The sequence below is a fragment of the Epinephelus moara genome, chromosome 5 (assembly GCF_006386435.1).
Source record: "Epinephelus moara isolate mb chromosome 5, YSFRI_EMoa_1.0, whole genome shotgun sequence".
Lineage (NCBI taxonomy): Eukaryota > Metazoa > Chordata > Actinopteri > Perciformes > Serranidae > Epinephelus > Epinephelus moara.
In genome coordinates, this window is record NC_065510.1 from 30776612 (window position 1) to 30794555 (window position 17944).

Consider the following 17944-nt stretch of genomic DNA (forward strand, 5'->3'; position numbering starts at 1 on the left):
TAACGTTAACAGCTAACGGTTAGCCCAGCTAATCTACGATAACCATGTTAATTACAAAACACACAGAAATAGTAACGTTTGTTCAATCATTGTGTTTATAGACTTAACAAACATCAGATTAGTCTACACGGTGATACAGTGACGTGCAAAATGTGATATATAGCTAAACTCTGCTGGTTTTCTACCCGAAGTATTTGTAAACAACACGGCGCTTCCCTGGGGGCACCGCCGGAAGTTAAGGGCGTGAGCGATCGCCGAGGCTCCTGCACTTCCGTTAGTCGAAAAACTCCGGGCTGTGCCTCCAGAGGTAAAGGAAGAAAAAAAAAATGTTTTTTTCTTTTTCTTTTTTACTGATGGATTTCCAGATTGCTCCATGTCTGCTGGGCGAACAAACAGGCTAGCCACAACAACTACATAAGCCGACAGTCTAATCAGGATGTCTTTTTGTAAACATGTTTTGAAACCCCTCTGCCCCCTATTGGTCAGAAAACACGTAACGTAGCTTTAAATCAACAAAATACACAGGTAAACACGGGTTCTGGCAGATAAAACACAGACGTGAAGCTGATTTAATTTCATATGACTTTATTGAAAAAGGGCTTGAGTATCGTAGCTAAAATACGGCCTCTTGCTTTACAAACAGTGACAATACAGATAATAATACTCTAATACATCTCACGTATATGAAGAATATGTGTCAGAAGCTGCCTCAAAAGAAAGATTTCACATTGTCTCGGGGACCAAAGGAAAACACATGCACCCACTTTGATGGATTTATCGACACACGAATGGCGATAAATGTGAACCTGAATGTGAATTTGGTCCCAATAATGAACACAGAAACATTCTGTAAAAGCTCTGTTTGCACCATGATGAAGGAGTCTACACTTTGTATTTGTCTGACACAGTTTTTTATTCTCTGCAGTGACGGTTCAGTGAGAGTGGCGCTAGCACTGCAGGGGCCACAGCACTAAACATAAAAGGAGTTAATGTCTGATTAATAAAACTAAAGACCTGTTATTACAAATGAACATAATTAGTAATGAAAGTGAGTGGTTAGTTACGTTTTACAACATGTAATGCAGTATATTTTTCCTGTTATTGAGATAATTATCACATTATAAATTAAAAAGTTACACATTTTTTCTGGATGTAACTCTATAGTTAATAAACTAATGTGCATGGCTGGTGGTTTTGTGATGAATTTACACAAAGAATAAAGTCAGACTTTTATCACTGCATATCAGCATATATGGAAACTGGAGCATTTTTATCTTATTTAGCCATGTGTTTAAACAAATGAGTGTAATAATATAAAATGAATGTGCATTAACTTCTATTACATTAATGGGAAGTGAATTACACTTACATGATTATTGCACCATTAGCTGCAAATTGATATGAGTATCACCTGTGATCAGGCACTTAGCAAACAGACCATGTAAAGCAAAACAAAGACCATGGATTTGACCACAGCCAACATGACCTCCACTACGATTTGAGAGGAAAAATAAAATATGCAACAGTTGAGTGAAAGTGAAAAGAAAGCCCGTGGGGTGCTGGGAGTGTCCAGATTAAAAGCACATGTTGGGCGCTTGGATCTCGACTCAAAGGTTTTGTTCTGTTTTGGCTCCGTGGCTATTGACACATCGTCCATCAACCTCAGTAAAACTATAAAAAATCAAATCAAGTGTTCGTGGGGACGACTGGTGGGCTGAATAGTTTCCTGACTCATGTAACACAATGACAGCGGCTTTTGTTTTCAATCACTGTGTGCTGAACCTCACAGATTTTATTCAGTTCACTGTTGTTACATCTCGGATCAGTTGATATGGAAACAGGACGGACAGAACATAAAACCAGGAGGACGATATTTAATGTGTTGGGCTGCTATTCTTTTTATCTACACTGTAAAAAATTAGTTTTAAAAAAGTCCTTAACATTGCATACTGTGTAGTAACACCATTACATAGGCCTACATGTGAAATATTGCATAAAACCTTAAAAATGAAGCGTAACACTGTTTCCTGCATTTTATGGACTAGCCTTCATTTAGTAGCTACCGCCTACTGTACATTGCATTAGAAAAGAAGCATTTAGTAAGATTATACACAATATAAAAATAAAACAATTACATTTAAAAGACACATCTGATAATAAAGTGGCTCAAATATATATATAAAAAAAGGATTAACAAAAACTTTCTTTTCGCCACCGTGAACATTCCCCATGTTCCATTTCTCATTCAGATGTTTAATGTGACAACTTATTAGCTTTTCATTCCTACCAAGGACAGGTGTTGGTATGAAAATACTGCAGTTGAATTGCTCTCTTGTCATGACATACATTTACCTACAGTCCCTTAATGAGGTGTAAAAAAAAAAAAAAAGAATTATGATGATCTTCTCCCTTTTTCTGACAGTAAATAGAATATAAAGTCGTGCTCTCTGAGGTTTCACAGGTTTCTTCATGTTGCATGTTTGGTCTCAGTTAACTGATATGTTCAATAACATAAAAAAAAGATGCATTGATAAGTGTTTCATTTCTTATAGTATTTATCAGTACAGTATGGCCTTGGCATAACATCAGCTTTCCATTTCACTTTCCACTTCAGACTCTTATAACGGCGCTTTAAATATTTTGTGACTGGTTAAAAAAACATAGTAGTGTTTGTATATAACACACAGGGGTCACAACATCCCATCTTAAATCTTGCATAAACATAAACAGTGGAATATAATTATGTCAATGGCTCTGACCCCTTATACTGGATATATAGCACCACAACATCAGTGCTTGCTTCTTAGCAGTGTGTGTGAGCCTCCGTCAGTTTTGTTGCTGTTGGTGGAGCTCGAATCTTGAAGACGATTCAAGATTCTGTTCTGATATCGTCTGCCCTGATTGGTCACTACTTGTGAGGGGTTCACCCCATTGGCCAGCCCCTGTTACTGCCCCAGGTCCTCTCAGTGATAGAGTAATGCCACTTTCACTTCTTATCAGAGAAAACTTTTACATTTAAATCTGTAACACCTCCATCCTGAGTCATTTTGTTTAATCTGCAATTAGAAATACGAACAATACGAGCAGTGACTCCTTTAAAAAAACTCATAATGCTACATTCACATGGAGTCAGAGAGACAATATTTTAGCTTTGGACAGAAATTATGTCTACTGTGTCCATTGCCAGTATTCTCTGCCAGCCTCACATAATTTTAAAAATGTAAAATGATATGCGGTTTGCCGTCTACCGTCTCCCTGACTCCATGTTAACGCAGCACAAGTGGAGATATTACTGTGAAAATAACTGAATTGGGTGCATTGACCTTTGATGTTTCTAAATTAAACACTTCTTCAGTTTGCAAAACTGCACAATTTAATATACAGGACATGACCAGCCAAGAAAATCCCAATCATTATTCCTCCTGGGAGGCTGATGTAAATATTTTTTCTGATGTGACATGAAGGTGGCATTACCCACAAAGCCTTGCGTGGGACAGAAAGCTCAAATTGTTCCTCTCTGGCTGTGTGAAGTAAGAAAATTCTATATATGACACACAAAAGAGTTCATATGTTGCACATTCAAACACACACACAATCGCTCTCGTGCCCAGTGCTCACACACACACATATATATCTGATGTGAGAATGTGTCCCGTCATCCCAAGGTATAATTGCACTTGCTGCTACCATGGAGAGTTGGAGGTGACTGCGTGGGTGTCCAGAGGGGTCGGTGGTGGTGGTGCTGGGGACGGCACGGTTTGGCGGTGAAGTGCTGGTTCTGCAAGCAGTCCAGAGAGGTGGACGGGTACATACAGCGTGTTTACATACATCCATAGCAGTGACAGGGAGGTATACAGGTTCGACCCGGGGACACCAGGCCTGATGACATACTTGTCTTCCTGTGTGTTTAGTTTTTCTTGTTATTGCGTCTTCGTGATTTCTTCACCCTGGAGAGAGATAAGAAGGATAATTTATTTATTAGCATTAAAACTGAAGATGGCCATTGTTTCTTTTTTTTGCTGGACCAGATGGGATATTCTGTACAGGAAATTACCACCAGTAGATTCACAGTTAATCTAATGATGATTATATACAAACATTTGGATGAACAGACAGAAATGTCAAAGGAGCTGTGTATGCTATGCTATATTGTGTATGCTATATTTAGAAAAAAATTTAATATATAAAGCTGTAATATTGCTGTCTTCAAAGCCACCAGACTCCTTTGACAAAAACAATAACTTTACCTCACAGAACACAGGAGTTGCTGGTTTACTGCTGCCTCGATTCTTTAGTTTGTTTGGTTTATTATGTGACTTAAGTGTTTTAAAGGGTTAGTTTGGATTCACACTTCAACTGATATTGATATCTTTAAGTTAAACTAAAGTACATTTTGCTTTTGCCCTCGTCTACAGCAGTACATTGCTTTGCTTCAGTGGCTGTACTGCTGTCTGCTTCTCAAAACTGGGAGTGTGCCGACCAATCTACTGTAGGTAATATACGAACAATAGATAGGTGCCTCAAACAGCCCCATTACAAAAATACAAACTATCCCTTTAAGTAACCCCTCACTATGACTGGCAATTGGTGCTTCCTACACTAGTGAAATGTTGTTGGAGCATGTAATGGGGGAAGCAATAATAATTTCTTGAAAGTACGTAGGAAAAAAAGTTGGAGCATATAAGTATGATTTCTAGGAGACAGGGTTAGTATTGTGGGTCACTTTTGATAGCTTGTTTGCAGTCATGTGACTTTTATGATGTGCGAAATTCAGATGGAGGGCAGGATGTGATAAATCCATATACTGAAGAGGAAGAGGAGCCTGACCACAAGAATCTAAAGGCAGCAGGTTTCATCAGAAAATTGAAACTAATGTTGGATGTGGTCCACACAAAACAAAGAAAAGTGAGTTTTCCCACAGCTTGACCGATTTTCCAGGTGTGGACACGATTGTTGTTACTTGTGATCTCTTCCTCCAGACCTCCTAATGTTACTAACGTTACATGCCGGCAGATCAAAGCTCACAAGAGTCTAGTGGACTATAACTGTTTTGTGTGTGGTTGGGTCCATGACTGAGACAACTGCTGCCTCCTTTTTGCTTGAGTAAAACAATCTTTTATATTCTAGCGTTATACATGGATGCACCGCTGTCAGGCTAACGTTTCTAGGTAACGTTTCTAGGTAAAGTTAGCTAACTTTAGCTGTTTTCTATCTACTAGATCAACTGTTACCAGAGGTCTGGTGAAACGCTGTTCAAAACTGTGTTGTGGCTAAAAACACAGAAAGGTGTCACAGCACATTGCATCCAACTCAAAGCATGTTTAACAGAACGCTTTAATGTTTTCATTTAAAAGTAGTTGACTCTCCTCTTTACACCCTACTATTTTTGGGACATGAGTTGCCTTTATTTTTTCTCAATTTGATCAATGGGAACAGCCATGAACAGCTCAAATCACAGGCATTTCTACAGTGTTGATAGTCTTTGCCTCCAGTTGCCTGCCCTCCATCTGGAGAGCGCACCAATGTATGACATCATCTGCAAAGAAGCTATGGAGGAGATGAAAAATGCTGTTTGTAGCAGGGACATGGGGACCTCAGGTGTTGGCAAACAGTTTTGATAGGTGAACATCATATCGTATAAGTGTGATTTATATGTAACTGTAACTGAACGTGAAAAAGGGTGATGCTGACAAAGAGCAGCCACGCTGTAAAAAAAAAGGTCCCTCTATGAAATAGAAGGTTTGAAATGAGAAGAATTCAAGTTGCCTTTTATGTGACAGGAAACTGCGTTTCTACATAGCCTACACACACACACACACACACACACACACACACACACTATGCATTCTTGGTAAATTATTTCATATCCTATAACACCTGTTTTAGCGTCGGACTGTGGTGTGAACAGGTTTAAAGTTACTCTCACCCCATTCATTCATGATCAGTGCAACCATACTGTTACTATATTGAACTCTTTAGTGCAGTTTTGGTCATTTTCACATTTTCTGCGCATAACACCTCCTTGAATAAGCTCAAAATATCTGATGGAAATGCTTTAATCGAGGGTACTTCTCAGCTTCTGTGTGTAACAGACACTGCTCTCTCTACAGCATGTGCTGTGGTACATGCCGGTTTCAATGACCTGCAATAACTCCCAGGATAAGAGTTCACCTCTGAGCACTTATGTATTCGCAGAGGTCCTTTCCTAACACAGTAAACAATATCTCGTTAACCCTCGGAAATTACTTTATTATTTGTTTTTACATTGTGCCTCAAGTGTTTATGGTGTTTTAAGAAGTAGACGTGCAGCCTGGCGATAATCACCACCAGACATATTTGAAACTTTTTCTTTTTTTTTACGAGGAATGCAAAGATTTTAACTGCATAGCTCATTAAAAACTGAACGAGCTGCTGCAGTTTTTACTATGAATAGTTTTTACCCACAATGCTGCAACCCAACCGGGAGAACTCCGAGGTGCAATTAGTGATAATAATTATGTGGAAAATGCTTCTTAGAATCAAATACAATGAACACATGATTTGGTGCATTAACTGTGAGCGAGTTGAGAGGGTAAAAATGATGATCATTTGATTCCTCTGAAGTCACAGAAATGAGCCTTTTATGAGAGAAAAGGAAGCGGACACACCAGTGACAGATTTATCACTATTCTTTCTTGATGCTAATAATTTCACAGATAATAACTCAGCTGCTTACATCAACCATGTCACTGGTTTCAGAGAGTAACTGTCAGCAGGAAACTGAGAAATGGCCATTTGCAATAGGGGTTTATTTCTTCTTTGTGGGCTCTAAACTCAGCAGAGAGGAGAGCTGTATTTCATTTCAGCCTGTCAGTGAAGCTTGTGTCTGCACAGCGAGGGCAAGGAGGGTTTTTTCTTACTTGTTAATGGCATTCTTTAAGTACTGCTGCAGCCACTTGGTCTCTGGGTTGATGCAGACTTCCCTGTTGTTCTTCAGCTTGGCACTGTGGGAGAAAAAAATAATTTGAGGGATTAGATGCCACACATTGAGCATTTCTTACAGTGTTTTTCACGTGAAGCAGGAGCAGCAGACAGGGGGAGGACGCAAGGCATTTTCATCTAATCCAAACTCACATTTAATAAATTAGGTTCAAGGACGTTTGCTGGAGAATATTTTCACCTCGGGGCTTCTTTTGTAGCCGAACATCCGGTGATGGTGTACAGTGCAGAGATTATATCTATTTCATTAGCTGTGTGGTCAGCCAAAGTGTAACAAGACCGCTCAGTAACCTCAAGGAAACTTGACTGGCATTTTAATTAACACAGACCCTTACAGGACATCAGTCAAGTTCCTTTTTAGGCATCTTCTCCTGAGGACCACACAGGTAGCTGTGCATGTTTAGACCAGTCATCAAATGTGTACATAAAGTGTATTATTATTATTACAGTATTGTATATTTTAAATTACTACAGACTATTTTCCAAAGCAGAGGGGTTTGAAGTCTGACACTGTTGGGCGCCCTCAGACAAAATTGCTGTTCCCATAATGCTTTGGGATGGAGAGATTTAAACAGAAAGTAAACATGCTGTGGAGCCAGTTGTGGGCTACAAATTTTATTTTCAGTCTATATTTATTTAGATTTTAGCAATTCGGCATAATTAAAAATATGCCGAATTAACTATTACCTGTTCTTGTTTTCAGTGTGCTTGTTCTGTTTATTTGACAAAGTTATGACTCCGAGCATAGGTGTAGCTTTTTTGGGGGGGATACAGGGGACACATCCATCAATATTTAAAACATTCAATGCCCCCCCAGTAAAAACATGAAAGTAGCAGAGGACTTTTATTCTGACAAAATTTAAAACATCCATCCATCCATTTTCATCCGCTTATCCGGGGCAGGGTCACGGGAGCAGCGGGCCGAGCAAAGCACCCCAGACGTCCCTCTCCCCAGCAACACTTTCCATCTCCTCCTGGGGGACCCCAAGGCGTTCCCAGGCCAGATGAGATATGTAATCCCTCCAGTGTGTCCTGGGTCTACCCTGGGGCCTCCTACCAGTGGGATGTGCCCAGCACCCCTCTAATGGGAGGCTCCCAGGAGGCATCCTGATCAGATGCCTGAACCACCTCAGCTGACCCCTTTCGACGCGACGGAGCGGCGGCTCTACTTTGAGCTCTCTCCGGAAAGACATTTACATCATAAACTGATGCAGAAAAGGCAAACTGGTTCATAAAAACTCACCAGAATGCAGGAAAATAAGTGTTTGATGCTCAAAAGTTTACGCCCTTGACTCAGAGTATGAATTTTGACAAGAGTAGTAGTGCAAAGTTTTTTTAAGTACCTTAACGCCTTTCACATCACGCAGTATCTTTGCCTCATACGATGTCTCTGCCTCTGCGTACCACAGTTTGAGAATCTCTGTAAGCTGATTCCCCAGCTTCCAGAGAGCCAACAGTTTCCATTCATGTTGGAACCCCATCAATCACCTCATAGAGACTTGGAACTTACTTGTTGTTAGCAATAATCCATCACAACCTTGAATCTTTCCAAAGTTACATTATGACCTCCTTTGATAGTCCAAACTCAAACTGTTTAAATGAACTGCGATTAACCCTTTCAAACCTCCAGCAACATCACTTTTCTTGTGCTGCTTTTAGATGCCTTTTGCAAGTATTTATACCTTTGAACCCTGAGCAAATTGGTCTGATTTCTTTTAAAACGATGGGAAAAAAAGGCAATTAGCAACTTGGTAAGAAATGTCCCACAAACTGCAAAAAAGTAAATACACAAATTTGGAAAATTATTTTTAAAAATAGGGGGAAAAAAGAAGACATCTAGGGAAAACTGTATTTTTAATTATTATAACATTTTTTTTAATTTATTTTTTTAAATTACAAAATAATTATCATTCTTAAGCACTCTTTCCAGGTCATTTCTTTGTTTGTTGGTTTTATACTTTTTATTATTTCTTTTTTTTTTTTTGCTAATTTTTTGGGGGTGATTTCTTCTTTCATTGCTCATTGCTTTCTTCCCATGTTTTTAAAAGAAATCAAGCCAATTTGCTCAGGGTTAAACACTATCTAATTCAAAATGTAAACACCAAAACAAAAAGCAAGCTGTAAGCGTTATACTGTGACCACCATTATCTCTTGCATTTAAATGGTTGCTGGTCAGTAGTGTCAAATGTTTGAGCGTAAAGACTAGTCTCTGCTCACAACTGCCAGACCAAGCATCAGTAAACACACATTTGACTTTAAATGAAGGTGACAATTTCTTCACTTTGACGAAGTACTTTGGTCAAGCAAGTTTCCACTCTCACACAGTAATGAAATGAATGGAAAATAATGGCTTCTTACAACGTGAGAAATTTGCTAAAAAGCCACTGTAGCCTATAATTTGGATAATGGCAGGCAGAAATGTACAATACAGGCAATTTGCAGTTATTAAACCTGAACACACAAACCGCTGGTATGACCTTTTAAACCTAAATGTGCCATATGTATCATTTATAATTCTTGTAAGCACTATAAAGATGGCATATATTTGGGAGGTGATATTGTTTAAGTTGAAGAGATAATGCTCTAAAAATATCTTTAACATAAGCTCTTTATGGCCAGTAAATCACTTTAATATTATTTATTTTTTATGAAAGCCAACCTGAACAAAAGCTCACCTTAATCTCCAAAAGCCTAGAACATCTTCCAACACATCCCAGTTAAAACCAGAGGATTACTACTTCTAACAAACTGTCACCTTAACGTCAAGATTAAGAGCATCACACTGGTGCTGCTTCATTTAACATCAGCTTATCTGCTTTATTTAAACCAAAAAAGGAACCCAGCTTCCTTTGTTAGAGCATATCATAACATAAAATAAAACCTGCTCTATTTAAGGTTCGACTCGTGTTGAATAAATCAAAGGACCTCGATGTTGAAATGAGCACAATATGTCAGGATGATATCTGATACAGTTTATGAAGGCTGAGCTCAGAAACACCTCAGTTAAGCCCTAAAAACCTCTGCACATCCTACAACACATCCCAGCTGAACACCGGAGGATTACTGCACATAACAGGCTGTCACCCTTCGGTCGGCGGTGAAAAATCGCAGCTCTCTGTTTCCACTCAGGGACAGCTGGAGGGGAGGCTCGCATCGCCGATCACAGTGGGCCGCGTGGCTTGTAAAGCTGTCTCTACGTTGCACACAAAACATCCCAACTCATAGGCTGATGAAGAGTTTGTAGGGGAAAGCATTTTGGTCAGGCTGGTTTAAAAGTCATGAGTAATCTTGGCTCCTAAAATGAGGTTATGTTTCACATTGTTGCAGACATTATTACGGCACCAGACAGGCCTGTTATTTCTTCTGAGGTGGTTGAAGCGTGTTTAACCTCTTTCTTCATCAAAGAGAAGGGTCTTTAACATGTTTCAGGCCAAAGACCCCTCAGCTCAGAGAAAAACAAAGCAGGGACCCTCTACTACATTGCACTTGAGATCATTCTTTGAATATTTTTGGGTCTTTTCTCATTTGCCTGTCCCTTCTAAGTCAGCAGCAGTTTTATCGTCGATGGTTTCTGAAGTTGATGGTGTGTCTGACTCTCCAGCTTGAAAAGTTACAAAACGATTAGCCAATGTTTCAACAACTGTTAGCTAAGTAGTTCGCCTTGCTGTTATGGCAACACATTCTCACTCTGACCTTGTCACATATTGACGTTTTGGTCATGGACTTTCCACGTCCACATACGACATGCAAGGTACCCTGGGTGCGTTGGTTGTTGACGTTCTGGGACACCGTGTCAAGTTCTCTTCTTTCAAGATAGACTTTTCTTTTCTCAGGAAATTTAACGAATGTGAATTGAAACAAATGTGGATGGGTTTAGGAAAAAAGAACAGGGTTTGGCTTTAGAATCTTACGGGACGCGAACACTGCTCTCTCCGGTGAACGTAAGCATTTGGACCCATCCACCTCCCCTTCCACTTGCCCCTCTTGGACTTTCGCTGCCTTAACTTTTGTCCTTTTCCTGATGCTGCTGGGTACTGTTAAACTATAACTGCAACTGACTGTGTATCATGCCAACGTTAAAGGAGACCTTTTTTCGTTGGTTTGTGACACCACAAGTCACCGCCCAAGTGCCAGATTTTGACGACTTCGGAGTGAGACCTGGCTCGTTATGGAAAAGTGCCACACAGTGACTTAGTGTTAGTGATTACACAAGGATTCATGAGTAACAGTAAGCATATCATTAATGTTGTGTACTGTAAATTAAATGTAATAGACTGATTTATCTTTGCCCAACGCTCATTTAAAAACTTTTCTATCATTATTGAATTGATTTGAGGTTTTGGTTTGGTTTCCACAGTATAAGGATAGAATCCTGTAAATTATTGTATTTTACATTTTTATTCATGATTGTATAATTGCATTTCTGTGTGATTGTGATTTGTGGCAAATGTATCTGTTTTTGCTGCCTATTTTGTCTGTTTGGTTTTTGTATGTTCTACTTTGATATGAATAAGTAGCTAAAAATAAGTGCAAATCATTTGTTGCTCCATATAATTCATTACTGGGTTAAGAATAAATATTGTCATATATGTGCTTTTTTAAACTATTTTTTAAATATGCAACTATAAACAAAAAAATACTTGAAAATCTGAATGTCCACCTTAAAAAAATGCTGGGAGAAAATTTGGATTTTGTGACTCAGATCTCAAGCAGTTGTGTTTACGGATCAGCTGGATCTCATTTGCAGTATAAGAGTGAAGCAGAAGCTGCAGAGATTTATGATCAACACTTCTATGGTCACGCAGAGTGCTTGTTCCTGCGTGTGATGTCCGGCCTGTTGAAAGAGAGCTGAGCCAAATATTTAGGAGGGGATTTGTTCAGTTATCAGACAAACTGCTGGGAGGGTGTCAGATCTGTTAGGGCGAATGGGGGGCAGGTGGTGGGGTCTCAACCCCCCTCCAAACATGTGGATCTCACACCTCGGTGGCAAAAGGTCGTGTATGAGAGTTAACAACTGAAGAGGTGTCTCGCCTCACTGTTCCTCTTTCTCCTCCCTCCATCTCTCCATCACACAGCCCTGCAAATTAAACACATTGCTCTGCACCTCCTCACTGCTCCCTGATCACTGCTTTCTGATTCAGTTTGAACCCCCACCCTTTGCTACACCTTTAACATGCCACCTCCCCTATTCCTCACTCCATTAAGGTGCACACGCACAAGCCAACGAGCAAATGGCCTGAAACTTTAAAGAGCAGTTCAGGAGCATCAATCCAAGCATCAGCTTTAAATCCCTCAGACTAACATGCGAGTCAGGAGGCCAAACAGCTCAGTAACTGGATCTGTGTTTGCTTTTCCTCCAGGGATGTCCCCCTCTTCCCCTTCTTCCCCTCCTCTCTTATTTTATTAGGGGTGGCCCGGCTCATCCGCTCAGCCGCTCTATGCTGTTTTGATGTGTCTCCCTTCATCCTGTTTATCTGTCTGCTTGTCTGGGTGACCAACTGAGAGCTGAAACCCTAATTGACTTGGCTGGAATTTGAGGGCCGGAGTTCCACAAGCAGCAGGTAGTAATTACTTCACAGCAAGTTAATACCAACAGCATGCTGGGATGAGGGCGCACGGTGGGACACTGGGCGGAGGAGGAGGGGGGACAGAGGGTGTAGTGTTACTGGCTTTCTTTCATCTGCCTCAATAGAGATATCGGAGCAACTCCACAGGCTCCTCGTCTCAGTGACTTCTTGACTCCTCTGGCAGTTTTCTGGAGGGAGGTTAGAGGGAGTTTGTGTCCTGGCTGGAGCGCTGTGTGTCCTCTCTGACCTTTGCCATTCGCTCACCCCTTAACAGTCATTACACCCCCGCCCTTCCTGGCAGAAGCCCCACAGCCTTTTAGCCTTTTGGCTGTGAGGCTTCTGCCGTCCCATTTTCGGACAAATGAATGAGACTTTTTAGTTAATGTGTTCCAGACTAGTGACATTATGCTCGATGTTGCTGGGCAGTTTGAGGCGGGAAATAAAAAAAAAAAAGTGGTAAAGGACACAGGGGGTCAGGTGAAATACAAAGGTAATCACTCTGACCTTTAATTATTGCTTCCTTTGCAAAACATAAACGGCCCCCTCGAGCTCTGGCCGTTACCGCTTTCCTCTCTCTGAGAGGATCATGTTGTTTTAAACTCAGGCCTCTCATTAGGGAAAGAATAGAAGGATATTAACACCACTCTTCACACATCCACCCTCAATCTATCCACACTGTGTTAGTTGAGTAGTGTATGATTCTCTTTATATTTAACATACTAAATAATGGTGAAAATCAGGGAAATAAGATAAAGAAGCACCAGGACTATAATGGGGACTAATATCATGTGACACAGACCTCAAAATTGAATCTAAAAAGAAGAAGAATCTAATATAAATCAAGGATGGCTATTTTTTCATTGCCTTAAATTAGAAGAAAATAAATGAGTGTGGTATTTTAGGAGGCAGGGGCTCAAAAAAGGGTCATTAGCTCAGGTAGACTGGGATAAATGTGACTGGAAATATGTCCTTATTTTAAAGCAGGATTGAACACAAGCAAAATTGAGTAAGAGAATTGTGCCATAGTGTTTCATTAGCAGATGATCAGTTTTGATGTCTCACTTATTTCATCGTATTTCCACATGAAACTGTTGATTATTAATACTTGCTGCTCTTAAATCTTTAGTATGTGTGCATGTGTGTGAATCTATGTTTTATTTTTTATTTTCTTAATGTAAATTCAGATTCTTGTGGGATGTTATTTTCATAGCAATATTTATGTATTAATTTCAATAGGCCCAAGACTATGATGGTATTATTTAATTAAAGTAGAAATAATTTAATTTCCATTTACTTCAAATTTAATGATATTTCTATGGATGAAGGATTTCTGTTGCAGACATGTGAATAATTCCTCCATCTGTCCCTTTAGTGTTCATTTAAACTTTTTTTAAGGTCCATTATCTGATACATCTCCAGTCTTTGCTTAAGACTCTCTGCACCCAAATTAATTAAAATGATTCATTTTCTCTTCATATCACTTTGAAGACGTTCAGGGCGGGAGGTCACACACACACACACAGCAAAGACATAAAATATGATGACATCAGACTGATTCCAGCTGCACTGCTCTAATCAGTAAAAAATGTTTTGTATCACCAAGGTGGGATTATTGTCAGATATTGTGACATTACTTCTCGTTTTGGTGGATGAATTAAACTCAACAGCCGATTATCACACATGACGCATTCAGGTACAGTATGTAATGATGGGAACACCATGTCCAGGTGAGCACTGTGCATGGTCCCAGTCAGGATCAGCTACAAGTCATGAGCAAGCAAACTAGTTTATACATACGCACAATACTTAAAAGCCCCTTAAAAATGATTTGTCACCGATTTGGAACAGTTGCTTGAACCTTTGGTTTATGGAGAGCTGGCATGATTTTTGCAGCACAATGTTTTGGCACAACACACCAACAACTGAGAAAATTAACTTAAAGAGCTACGCAAGTGACAGAACCTTTCAAACAATCAGCAAACATTCACATCAGGAAATTCATTTTCTACAAGTTAATCACCACAGTGATGTTACACTCATTCACTTACATGACTTGGAAGGGGCAGTTGGGCGTGTGGAGGAACTTGAGCTCTTTGATGGAGCGCTGCGGAACCGTGTTGAGGGTGGAACGACACCAGCACCGCTCTACCAGACTGATGGGCTTTGCTGCAAACACACAAGGAAAATAACAAATTAGCATTAATATGAGAAAAAGTGATAAAATTGCAAGACAAGAAACTGCACAGTCAAACCAAACAGGCAACTGAGCATTGTGGAAATAAGGTGTAATTTCAGATCACCGGCTCACTTACAGACATGGAACAGAGCACAAGAGCAATTTTATGACTCCTTTGTTTTTTTTTCTTCTCCCAGACAACTTAAACGTTTCATTGTACACAGGGTCAAGGGATCGTTTTAGATCATATGAGGATTAAAATATTTACATCGACTCAAATTAAAAATCCAAAGTCCGACACAGTAGCTTCTACTTCATTTCAGTCGTGATTAAAAGCATCACTTCCCTCAATAGACAAATTAAAAGCATGTTTAATCTACTGTAACGAGCCCTTACAAAGCATGGGACCGTCTGAGTTTACCTGCTATTGCTCTGAACAACATGTTCATTAAAAAGAGATTAGCCCTTGTCGGACCAGTCACACTCTCTCACACGCACACATACACACAGAATTTTAGCTTTTCACTCCCAGAGCATTCAGCCTTGCCACTCTAATGGAGAAGGGTCCTCCACATTCAGTTTCCAATATTTGCCCCTTTATGTAAGACCACTCTGCAGCTCAGGCGACATCAACAGCCTCTGAGGAGATCACCTCAAGTACATTCTTAAAATGATTACAAATCACCCCTGGGCCTCCACGGAGGCTTGTGGGGGCCCAGGGGTCCACAGATGCTCAAGAATAACTCCAAGTGCATGCAGTTACAAACTGATTGTAGTTTGGAGCTTAATTTGCCTTTTTGAGTTTGCAGATCCCAAAGAAATGATGGTGGTTGTAAAAATGTCTATGAAAAGATGAAGAGAAACACCCTGCAATAAAACTTTCAATTATAAAACTTTCCCAAAGGCCTTGATGCTGTGGATGCTTTGCTTTATTGATTACATACAAATGGTTTAAAAGAAAATCTGCTTCATTCTCGCTGCAGTCGAGAAACTGTAGAGAAGTTCACAGAGCAGATGTTGATTTTGCAGCAACTTCGTATCAGCCATTTCCTGGCTAAATAAACACAAATAAACAAAATCATGTGCACCAGGTGTAAATAACAGACCTTTGTTCTGCTGCTCAACATATTCCCATTGACATGCATGCTTATCATGCAGCACCAAATGTGCTGCCACAAATGGCTAAATCCTCAGTAATATCAGCCTAATGATTCACACCTATTCAGGGCCTTTTCTCATGCAAACTAAGGGATCATTATGCAGCACCGGGGCAAGAGGCGAGCATCCACCGCTATCACCGCCGCATTGTTTATCCCTAATTAGAAACTAATTAAAAGAAAGCAAAGTGAAAAGACAAATACACACATTTAGACCTAACTCTTTAATATGCAATCAGGGGTCTTACTGTGGGCCGAAACAACAAGTTTAGCATAACGCAGGCCGGGTGACTTAACACCCTGGTTGTCTCCCACCAAGGTTAACATGAGGGAGATTAATGTGGGGTCACTGCAGAAACTGCACTCGTGCTGTGGTACGTGAAGGCTTTTAGTCTATAATACTGGAACATTTGCAAATTTATTGCTTATTTCAAAAAACAGCAACCACATGAATCCCCTTAAATGTTACAAAAAGCTGCATTAGTGATGTAAATTCCTGATTATAGTCCATATATTATAAAATGTAACATATGTTCCACCAATCAAGGACAGCTATTTTCATTATTGGTGAATCTGCTAATTGTTCTCTCAGTTAATCATTTTGGCCTGTAAAATATCCAAATTCACAATTACCCAGAGCCCCAGCTGTTATTTTCAAGTTGCATGTTTTCTGTCCAAACAGTCCAAAATCCAAAGATATTCAACTTGCTGTCACAGAGAACTGAGAAAAACTAAGAGAACCAGCAAAAATTCAGTGTTTTTTTTGGCACTTTCCCTTAAAAATGACTTAACCAATCAGTTGAATCTCCACTTAGTTGAAAAATATTTTTTGGGGGGATTGAGTAATCAGTTAATTGTCTAATAGTTTCAACTCTTCAGTTATTATTTATTCAATATAGACAAATGGCGGTGGAGGAATCACTGGAATACTCTGTAGTTATTATTGTTCCATGTCTCAAAAAATCACGAAATGTAAAGAATCAAAATCAAAGAGGGGTATCAAAGAGCTGAAGCCACAAGTCCAACAAGAAAAAGGTATTGTTCTTGTATGCAACAAATAAAACTCATCAACCATTAAACAAAAATCAATGTGAAAAAAACCTGACAGTGAACACTGACACAAGCTTTAATAATGACAAAAAAGTTCAAATGTATGAATTTTCCTGTAGATTTAAGACATTCATCTGATTTTCTAATATAAACTGAATCTATTTTTTTTTAAAGTTCATTCACAGCCAAGATTAAAATAATCCAAACTACAAAAGTATCGGCATCCAGATATCTCCATCCTAAAACATCTCAAGTACCACATTCCTTCAAGCAAACCCCTCAAACATGATCAAACCAACAATCTCTGCATCACTACAAACTGCCCTACAGTCTCCCGACCCTCTCCTGGACTCACCGTTGGAGGTTGGTACATGTGTGGCCACGGCCAGCAGAGCCATCAGTGCCAGCAGTTTGACATCCATGGTGGTGGGCTAACAGGCTGCAGGAGGGCTGAACTCTCTCTGCTACAATCCAGGGCGCAACTGTGACCGCCAGCTCTGCTCTGCACTGTGTTAAATCTTCAGATGGGAGGGCGAGAGAGTGAGGAGGAAGGGTGGGAGGAAGGGAGGGTGGGAGGAAGGGAGAGGGAGTCCCACTTTCTCAGGAGGGAGGGGGGTCCCGGCATGAGAGGAGGGGAGAGGAGAGGAACGGGAAGGAGCAGCAGTGAGTCAGTAGAGACTTCCTCGATTGTAAATGTGTTGGCTGGGAATCAAGGAGAAAGTCTGAAGGGGAAATCTCTCTCTTTCTGTTCTCACTGGTTTCTCTCCATCTTCCTGCTCTCGTGTTTCTCACTCCAAGTGTTGCTCTTTTGTCTATTTTGTCACCTTTGTCGTCCTTTTTTTTCTTTCTTTCCATCCTTCTTGCCACCTGCCACACACACACACACTGACACACACACACACACACATCACTGTGGATTCATTATATAAACTAATTGTGGATGACTTATGTGACTCCTTGTGCCAAGATGCTTAAAACATAATTTGGAGAGGAAGCTTCTGCTGTCGTTTGCCAAA

At 40.0% G+C, this 17944-nt stretch overlaps 1 protein-coding gene across 1 annotated transcript; it reads right to left on the bottom strand.

Annotated features, from left to right (window-relative positions):
* Positions 1-568: 568 nt before the first annotated feature.
* Positions 569-17443, bottom strand: cxcl12b (chemokine (C-X-C motif) ligand 12b (stromal cell-derived factor 1)). The gene is made up of 4 exons (XM_050044992.1): positions 17284-17443; positions 14594-14711; positions 6900-6983; positions 569-3947 (listed from the first exon to the last, which is right to left on the bottom strand). The coding sequence occupies exons 1-4, from the start codon at positions 17348-17350 to the stop codon at positions 3908-3910; spliced, it is 309 nt and encodes a 102-aa protein (XP_049900949.1). The 5' UTR covers positions 17351-17443; the 3' UTR covers positions 569-3907.
* Positions 17444-17944: the final 501 nt, after the last annotated feature.

Excerpts from the sequence above, each read along its gene's own strand:
- cxcl12b (XM_050044992.1), bottom strand. The coding sequence starts at position 17,350 with ATGGATGTCAAACTGCTGGCACTGATGGCTCTGCTGGCCGTGGCCACA. Across the intron at positions 14,712-17,283 it reads ACATGTACCAACCTCCAACG|CAAAGCCCATCAGTCTGGTA; the intron begins GTGAGTCCAGGA and ends GTGTGTTTGCAG. Across the intron at positions 6,984-14,593 it reads AACTGCCCCTTCCAAGTCAT|TGCCAAGCTGAAGAACAACA; the intron begins GTAAGTGAATGA and ends TTTCTCCCACAG.